Here is a 9,150-nt window from a genome sequence, read left to right as displayed (position 1 = left end):
TCGCGCCTCATGGCTCATGCACGCGCGCTTGCTTGCTTGCACACCTGCCCATCGATCACACGCCCCACAAGGCTCCTGCGCCACCCTTCGTCCCAAGGCTGCAACACACGCACAGGTAACAACTGCTCGCTCCCTCCAACACCAGCCATTGCCATTGCCGATTGCCATTGGCAGTTGACAACGGCGGGCGGCGGCGTTCACGGTGACGGCGAGCAATCAGGTCGGCAAGGCGTCGCGCCAATTGGGGATCGGCTAGGTCCCAGTTAGAGTAGTAAAATCGGGTTTTAATCTTACTCCCCTAACCGGTTATTGGGAATCAGTTGGGGGTTGGCCTAAGGATGGATATATGCGGTGCGCAAAAAAAAAAGGATGGATATATGCGCACGCTTAGCAAGAAGAGGAGAACAAAAAAAATAACAAAAAGGCTTGAGCTTTGTTCCTTGCGTGCTCGTGATAGTGCGTATCCCTGGCATGCAAACATGCTCGCTCGATGATGTCCGTACGCAGGTTTTCATTTATTTTCTTTAATAAATAAAAGATTTCATTTCTTGTGTGTTCTTTTGAGGATTTCCGCCCCCTGAGCGACTGCCTTTTTCACCTTTAACTTATCCCTTGCTTGCCGGCGCTGGTCACTAAACCGTTCACCACTTAAACCAACACGCTGCATGCACGCCGAGACTTTGCTTGTGGACGGCAACAACCAATCGATCCAGGGCTAATCTGAGCACTGATCATGTGTCCCAACCCAACTCTCTTGGTAGCTTTGGTGACGGCAAGATTGCAAGAAGCAAAGCACACGTACAGGTGTCTCTCTCAACAGGCGCAGTGCTCCATCAAAAAGGAAAGGCACCGAAGAGAGCGCCACGCGGAGCAGAAGCAACAGAGGCACTGCTGGCTCATGCGGCCGAGATAGGCCCATGCGGACGGCGGCGTTGGGATTTCCACGGCGGGTGGCGGCCAAACGATGGGCGCACGGCAGGTGCCGCCGCGCGCCAACTGTTTTCGTCGTCGCCCGGCCCGGGCTCTGGGCTCTCGGAACCCCATGCCTCACGCACGCACGCTTGCACACCTGCCCACGTCCCAAAAGGCTCCTGCCTCTCCAAGGTCGCAGCGCACCCACGGCCGGGCAACCAGAGCACTTGCTCCCGCGCCGGTCATCGCCATTGCCGATTGCCACCGCCGGTTGACGCCGGCGGCCGTCGCATCCAACAACCAAAGCCGGCCAGGCGCCGCGCCGTCCTGATAGCCCGATGGTACGTCACCGCGTCAGGCCAGCACGCACTCATCTTCTGTCTGTCTGTGCCTCGCTCGTTCGATGCATGCTGCTCATCGCGTGGCCATGGGTTCTTGGCATGTTTTGCAGTCTCTGCTGCCGCTGTTCCTGAGGCCGGCGGCGCGGTTCCTGGGGCCGTTCCTGGCGGGCCGGCCGGCGGAGGCGGCGGCCACGGTGCTGCACCGCGCCGGCGTGCTCCCGAGGAACCGGGCGCTGCGGCGGCTCGTCAGGGACGACGGCGGCGCCGAGGACTGCATCGCGCGTCTCGTCGTCAGCGTGGTGAGCTGCCTCTGCTAGATAGCCCCCACACTGTGATCTGGGCCCGGTGGCGTTCCGCTCTCCACCCCCAGTTTGTAGGTTCTCAGCGTGCCGTGTATGCGTGCGCGCCGCCGAGCTGATCAAAGTAGGGTCGATTTCAAGTCGACGGTCTGAGTTGAAATTCAGTTATTTGGCCGGATTGAAAACCGAAAGTTCGGAATTTCGAGAATGTTCTGTTCCCATGATCGGCATTTAAAAAGCATGATACAGACTGAGGCCTTCTTTGGTTCGTAGGATAGGAATTTTATAGGAATAGAACAATCATAGGAAGTGAGATAACATGCATGTCAATTCCTATAAAGAAAGAGATGTCATTTGATGTATAGGATAGGATTTTTTTCATTGAGTCTAGGCTAATGTTTTTTTTCCTCCAAAACATGAAGGATTGATTCCTATGCTACATAGGAATAGGAATCCATTCCTACAAACCAAAGGGCTTCAAAGAATTTTTCCTTTGCAAATCCTATCCTATAGAATTCCTACAAAAACCTCATTTAAAAAGAATATCTCTGTGGCTTCATAATCAAAATTTACACATATCGAAAAATTCTGAAGTACTAGTACATGATGCAGCAATGAAAAAAATCTGGAACTGCAGTCTGCAGTGTATCTGTATGCATCAAAAACCAATGTGCTATCGACTGAACCAAAAGAACGAAACCGAAATCCTATCACCTGTATCCTCTTGACCCCTGTACCAATTCCCCCTATCTAGACAAGCACCACCCACTCCAGCAGCGATGACTCAAGCTGGAAAAAATACACCAATGTTGGAAAAAAGAAGAAGGCGAAAACACATGCACATAACATCCATTCAGTCTCAGAATTCAGAAAGGGTGTGAGCTCTGACTCACGGCAAAGAAACTGTCAGAAAGCTCCAATTCTGAAAGTATACACAGGCAAAATATATTCAATCTTTGTGCCTCCTCCTCAAGCATTCCTCAGGGCCATGACCCGGGCAGCCAGTTCCTCAAAGTCCGGCATCTTTGGGTGCACGCGCACACCCCCAGGACAGTCTGACCGCATTGAGGTGGACCGAGCAGGAACCTTGGCAGCTTCACCCGGGCTGACGGATTCATGAGGTAGCGAGACTGCTCTTCCATGACAGTTAGCAGTTCTGCTGGTTTCTACTGTTGTTTTGGTTTCATCTGTACCTGAACCTTTCTTGCTATAATGCATCAAAAGCTTGTCCATCATCCTCTCTTCCTCATCAGGATCTCCACCGTGCACATCAGTGTTCCTGCTATTGAGTCGATGATGACCGTTTGCAGCCCGAGGCAACAGATTACCAAAGTCAATAGCCTCAGCTTCACCTGCTTTAGGCTGCTGCATGGATCCATCGTAGTCATCGTCATACAGAACTCCGTTTCTCATGCCTGAGTGACTTGGTCGACCACTAGGAGTTCTCTCAACATTCCTGCCATTACCAACACCATTGCCCTTCCGGTCATAGCCATCGGTAGCACCCTTGTGTTTGCTTGGTTGTATCCTGTGACTGTTGCCCTTTTGGCTTGTGACCTTTTCACCGTTAGGTGCCTCATCAAAAGCAGGTGCTGCTGGCCTCCTTCTAACAGAAACAGGCCGAAGCACATCTTTGTCAACCAAGCGGTCTGTCCTTTCACTCATATTGCAGTTGCTGTCAATTGGTTTTGCAGGATCATCCTTCACAGGCTGCATGCCAAGTTTAGGTTTGACATAAGGAGGCTGCACATTAGCCACCCTGTGTGGCGCTCGCTGTCCATTTTGCACCGTGTGTCCAAGATCTTCCAAGTGTTGTGGTCTGCCACGCAAGCAACTGTTGCCCTCTTCTTTTTCATCACAATTCCTTCCCTTCGCTCCATTCGGATTGGAAACAGGAGAGGGCCTGTTTGTAGTTTTACCACTTGTAGGACTCAGTGAAGTAGGTCCTTGATTCTGCAGGCCAAGAGCTTTGCACCCTAAGTTTGCATGTCTTCTGGTATAATCAGGACGGCCAGGTATGGGTGATCGGTGGTGATAGCCAAGCCCCCTGTTATTCTCTTTTTCGACACCAAGTTCTTTCTTTGTTTCTTTTGGCTTCACAATTGGTGGAACTATTCTGTTGCTTTCTGTCTCAGGAAATTTCACCAAACCAGAACCTTGTTTCGGTAGGCCATTGATATCTAGCTCCACAGCTTCCATCAGCTCCTTCTCGGAAGGGCGGAGATCTTTTTTCTTCAGTTTCTGAACTCGCCTTTGAGCTTCCTCTCTTTCCGTTTGCAGAGGAGATACTGATTTCTCCAAATGTTCCTTACCGTCAGCTTTGTCAGCATGCCGCCTTCTGGTATTATCATCTTTTTGAGCCTTCTCTCTTTTCAAGTCCAAAGGAGAAACTGATTTCTCCAATTGTTCCTTACCATGAGATTTATCATAATTCTTCCTTCCAGTATTATCATTTAACCGACCATCATCCTTCTGCTTGATGGGCAAAGGCACTGCCGGTTCATCCTTGTTCATTGAATCCTTTTCAAGAAGATCCTGAAATACAAAATCCAAGATGTCAAGTTAACGACACATGTCATTGTTCGAGTAGTAAATTCATTTACGCAAGTTCATGTAAACATACATCCTCAGACTCCCGTGCAGCCCATAACTTGATTTCCAATGCCCTCATGTCAAAACCAACTGAGGATTCTTCAGCAATACTTTCCATTACTTGAAACTTTTCCTCGTTTGTAAACAATTCAGACTCAAGTTTCCAGATAAACTGCAGGCACAAGAAACATTAATCAGGTTAAGTACAACCCTACGAGGCAGCTTAACGACAATAAATTATTGGAGCATCTCTCGCACCTCCAGGCTAACAAAAGGCTCAAGGGAACCGCCATATCTTTCTGTGAATATATGCCTTAAGTCGCACAGTTCAGGCAAGTCTGGGAACCGAGCAGTAGCAAAAATTAGAGTTGACACGGCCTCCATGGATTCCTGGGGGCAATCCCTGTTGATGCAAAAATCAACGAGTGTCATGATGAATTGCACCATGAAGATTATTAAACTACCTGTTTGCTTGCACCCCTAAGATGCTGTTAGTGGTTACATTCATTAACTGAAGCTCCCAGCAGAAAAAATGCTTGTGATAACACTAAACTATAGACCATAAAAAGAATCAAAGAGATATGTATTTTGGAGTTAAAACTCTGTTTCATCACAAAAAAAAAGACTTAAAACTCTGTTGCCACACTGATTTTATCCTAAAGCAATCACAGGCATACTAGTAGTGGTTAATTGGCCTTTCTTGAAAATAAAAAAAGGTCAATTGCCCTTTACTATTTTATATTCACCAACTGAAGGTGGACTACTAAACTAGACCATAAGCTGGATATGTGCCTCACTTGATGCAGATGCTGAGACGTAATCTTCCATTATTATCCAAGAAAAACTAGACCATCAGAAGAATCATATACCGTGGATGCTACAGTCCTGCTAAATCGATTCCTTAATAAAATGCCACACATGGGTCCCACTGAGAGAGTTTAGTTGGGATGCATAACTCTCTTGGCCGTTAACAAACTTTGCTTCCCGTTGACCACAGAAATAGTGGGACATCCTTCCCTACTGTTTTGACCCAAGGAATACAAACTTAAGGGTGCAGAGTTGAGTTGACCAGATATATATACCTCTGTTTCTGCAGGCTGTTGAGTTGTTTTCCAAGGAAATCGCAGCACTGTTCAATCATGTCGTAGCACGAAGCATGGTTCATCTCCATTATCAGCGCATCCATCTGGAAGCAGAGACAGGAAACAAAACTACAACATTCAGTCATCACAGTCTCAGATTTTTCCTCTAGTAAACTGACTAGAACTTGACCACCAATCAGTAGAACTTTTGCCAATTTTTCCTCTGGGGAAGGGGGCCAGAGCGCAAAAACATTCTCTGATTCGGCCTGAACCAGAAGCATTCGTAGTTCGTACCAATCCTGAGCAATGTACTTCAGCAGTGAAAATGCTGGGCAAGGGAGAGACACCTGGAAAAACATCTTACCCGTCCGAAGGCATGGATGTCGAGGCCGTTGATGAGGAGGTCGGCGACGTCCTTCTTGAGGAACCCGATCATGGCCTGCTTCTTCCGCCGTATGACGACCAGCCGCGTCCGGGTGCATTTGAAGGCGTGCTTGCTGCACACATTGTTCAGCAACCAAGCAGTCAGTTGGCCAAATTAATCCAACACCACACCAAACGGAGCGAAATTAACGCAACCGACTCGCACGGAAATGCTACTGGAGATGGAACCCAAATTCGGCGCGGCACAGGATATTTTTCCTTCTAGTAAAACAAAGCAGAGAATCGGCCGGGGAAAACAGCCTCAAAATGCGGAGGAAACCGGCCACGAACCCGACGAGTTCGGAAGCACGAAGCGGAACAAAATCCCGAACATCACGCCGCGCCGATCGGGGTCGCGCAACCCAGGAACCAAGCAGCATCTGGACACACCGGATTGGACTCGAAAATACGAAGGAAACGCCCATCTGAGCAGCAACCCCGCCCCGAGGACTCCGACGAGCTCGCCGGAACCCGGCGAACCCACGCGAAACTAGCCAGCAGCGAATCTCGTCCCGTACCATCGGTTGTAGAACTTGGAGTTGATGAGGCCGTCGAACATCTTCCTCCGCCGCCGCTCTCCCGGCCCTGTCCGCTCCTCCTCTGCTCCCTCCCCTCCCGCCCGAGTCGCCTCCCTCCCTCCCTCCTCCTCGACCAGCGGGCGGAGCTCGCGACGGCGGCGTCAAAGCATCACGGGGTCGGCGGAGGGGAGGGTAGAAGCTACCGCGCGAGGCGGCGAGAGGAGGCGGTTGGGGGAGGTGGAGGTGGAGGTGGTGGCGGTGGTGGGCTGCACAGATGACAGAAGAAGGGAACGGAAACTCGGTGCAGAAAAGGCTGTTGCGTCGCAGGCGTGTGTCAGCCTTGCGGGAGGGGCGGCCAGGTGGCGGCCCGGGGTTTCCGCCCGTCGCGGGCCGCGCGATCGGGAATGGACGGCGGGGATCGGGTGCGAGGCGGAGGATCGTAACTAACCTGCGGGATAAAGCTCGCTCCCAACGAAAAGTAGAAACAGACTGGGTTTTGAAATTTGGGAAGCCCCTGGCAGAGCATCATCGGCCCGTTGCAGAGTATTACTAGTTGATCTTTGTTCCCTATATCAAATGTCACTTATTGTTTTTCATATATTATTAAATTTCAGGTTAAGGAATTCAAGCATAGCGAAGAAATATGTAAATGTGTGATTTTGATAGACGTTGTATTTTCATGATATTTACTTGTTTAGTAATAATTTGTATTAATTTAGCTTGTTCTTTCTGCGGTATTGTTAGACTATGTATAGCTTCTGTACTTATGTACGTATTGTAACACAACCATTATATATAATGAGATAAGCCACCCCTAGAGGGTTGCGCTGGTTCCCCAAAACTTATTGTCTTACATGGTATCACGCTAGGTTACGATCGCTTCCGCTTCTAAACCCTAAAACCCGCACCGCCGCCGCAGCCGCCGCCGCCTTCACCGCAGCCGCCGCGCCACCGATCACGCCGCCGCCATGACGAGCGCCGCCACCACCGGTTCCACTGCTGCGGGCTTCCTCCCGGCCTCTCTTGCGGCTCTGCTCAACCTCCCGCTCGATGCCGTCTCCGTTCCGGCTCCGATCGGGACAAGGAGCATCGGCTCCGTCTTCTCCACGCCGCCGGCGCCCTCGCTTGGGCGTGACCTCGTAGTCCACACCGCGGCGCCGCCGTCCGCTGCGGACTCCGCAGGCGTCGTCCCGCCGCTCCTGCCGCAAGCGGATCACACCGCCCCGCTGGCGGGGTTGGCGGCGTCCGCCCCGGCCGCGGGCCTTGCGGCGTCCGAACCGGCCGCGAGCTTTGCGGCGCCCGCCCTGGCTGCGGTCCCGCCTCCTCCCGCATCGGCTTCGGTGCCTCTGACTGCCTCCATGGTGTTTGCACCCCAGGCAGCCTCCTCGATGGGATCGTCTTCGCCGCCGCCGTTTCACTTCGGTCATCTCATCACCATCAAGCTCTCCGCCGACAACTACATCTTCTGGCGTGCGCAGGTTCTCCCGCTCTTGGGGAGTCACTACCTGCTAGGCTACGTCGACGGATCGCTTCCCTGCCCACCCGCGCTGGTAGACAGCGTGCACGGTCCGGTCTACAATCCGGCCCATCGCGTCTGGACGGGGCAGGACCAGGCGAACCTCTCCTCCATCCAGGGGTCGCTCTCGCCAGCAGTTGCCGGCCTTGTTGTCTTCGCGAAGACGTCTCATGAGGCCTGGACCATCCTTGAGCGCACCTTTGCAGCGCAGTCCCAGGCTCGTGTCTCTGCACTCCGTCGTCAGCTTGGAGAGTGTCAGAAGCTTGACTCCACTGCCACTGAGTTCTACAACAAGGTCAAGGGCCTCGCCGACACATTGGCTTCCATTGGACAGCCCCTCACCGACTCCGAGTTCAACTCGTTTATTGTCAATGGTCTTGATGAGGAGTATGATGCCTTAGTCGAGATCATCAACGAGCGGGGCAACTCGACACCCATGCTGGCACACGAGGTTTTCTCTCGGCTCCTTCTCACTGAGCAACGGGTCGAGACTCGCCGCACCAGGGGCACTGGCTCCCTCTCGGCCAACGCCGCCACCAAGGGTGGCCGCTCTTCTTCATCACCCCGGTCTCCCTTGGGGCTGCCACTGTCGCCCGCCTCGGCCCCCCCACCTACTGCGACCTTACCGGGGGCTGGCGGTCCACGTGTGTGTCAACTTTGTGGCCGCGATGGGCACTGGGCCTCCAAGTGTCATAAGCGCTTCCAGCGAAGCTTCCTTGGTCTTGGCAATGACGGCAAAGATACACGCAACAATGCCCGTCAGGTCGCCATGGCTGATCGTCCCGCGCCGCAGAAGCAACAGGGACACACTCAGTCCTACTCCATCGATCCACACTGGTACATGGACTCTGGGGCGACAGAGCATCTGACCAGCGAGATGGGGAAGCTTCACACTCGTGAACCCTATCATGGCTCCGACAAGATCCACACCGCCAATGGAGCAGGTATGCACATCTCTCATATTGGTCAAGCATCTCTTCTCACTAGACATGCCAATAGGAATCTTCAGCTTCGCAATGTTCTTCGAGTTCCATCTGTGACCCGTAATCTTCTTTCAGTTCCTAAACTCACACGTGATAATAATGTGCTTTGTGAATTTCACCCTTTTGATCTTTTTATTAAGGATCGGGGCACGAGGGACATTCTTCTTAGTGGGCGGTTGTGCCAGGGCCTCTACCGTCTGGAGCATCCTGGCGTCGCTCGCGTTTTCAGTGGAGTTCGGGTCTCTCCGTCACAGTGGCATGCTCGTCTTGGTCACCCGGCCACACCTATTGTCCGTCATATTTTGCGTCGTCATGAGCTTCCTAGTTTGTCTAGTAATAAAGATGTAGCAGTGTGTGATGCTTGTCAGCAGGGGAAGAGTCATCAACTTCCTTTTTCGGAGTCCAGTCGTGAGGTGAAACATCCTTTAGAACTTGTGTTTTCAGATGTATGGGGTCCTGCTCAGACTTCTGTCAGTGGTCATAA

General features: G+C 52.0%; 1 protein-coding gene across 1 annotated transcript; it reads right to left on the bottom strand.

Annotated features, from left to right (window-relative positions):
• Nucleotides 1-2,167: 2,167 nt before the first annotated feature.
• Nucleotides 2,168-6,567, bottom strand: LOC123148907 (uncharacterized). The gene is made up of 6 exons (XM_044568428.1): nt 6,168-6,567; nt 5,591-5,723; nt 5,227-5,330; nt 4,403-4,547; nt 4,176-4,316; nt 2,168-4,087 (listed from the first exon to the last, which is right to left on the bottom strand). Exons 1-6 carry the CDS (start codon nt 6,206-6,208, stop codon nt 2,522-2,524), a joined length of 2,130 nt encoding a protein of 709 aa, XP_044424363.1. The 5' UTR covers nt 6,209-6,567; the 3' UTR covers nt 2,168-2,521.
• Nucleotides 6,568-9,150: the final 2,583 nt, after the last annotated feature.

Source organism: Triticum aestivum, chromosome 7A (assembly GCF_018294505.1).
Source record: "Triticum aestivum cultivar Chinese Spring chromosome 7A, IWGSC CS RefSeq v2.1, whole genome shotgun sequence".
NCBI classification, from domain to species: Eukaryota; Viridiplantae; Streptophyta; class Magnoliopsida; order Poales; family Poaceae; genus Triticum; species Triticum aestivum.
This window is presented reverse-complemented; position numbering and strand designations above follow the sequence as displayed.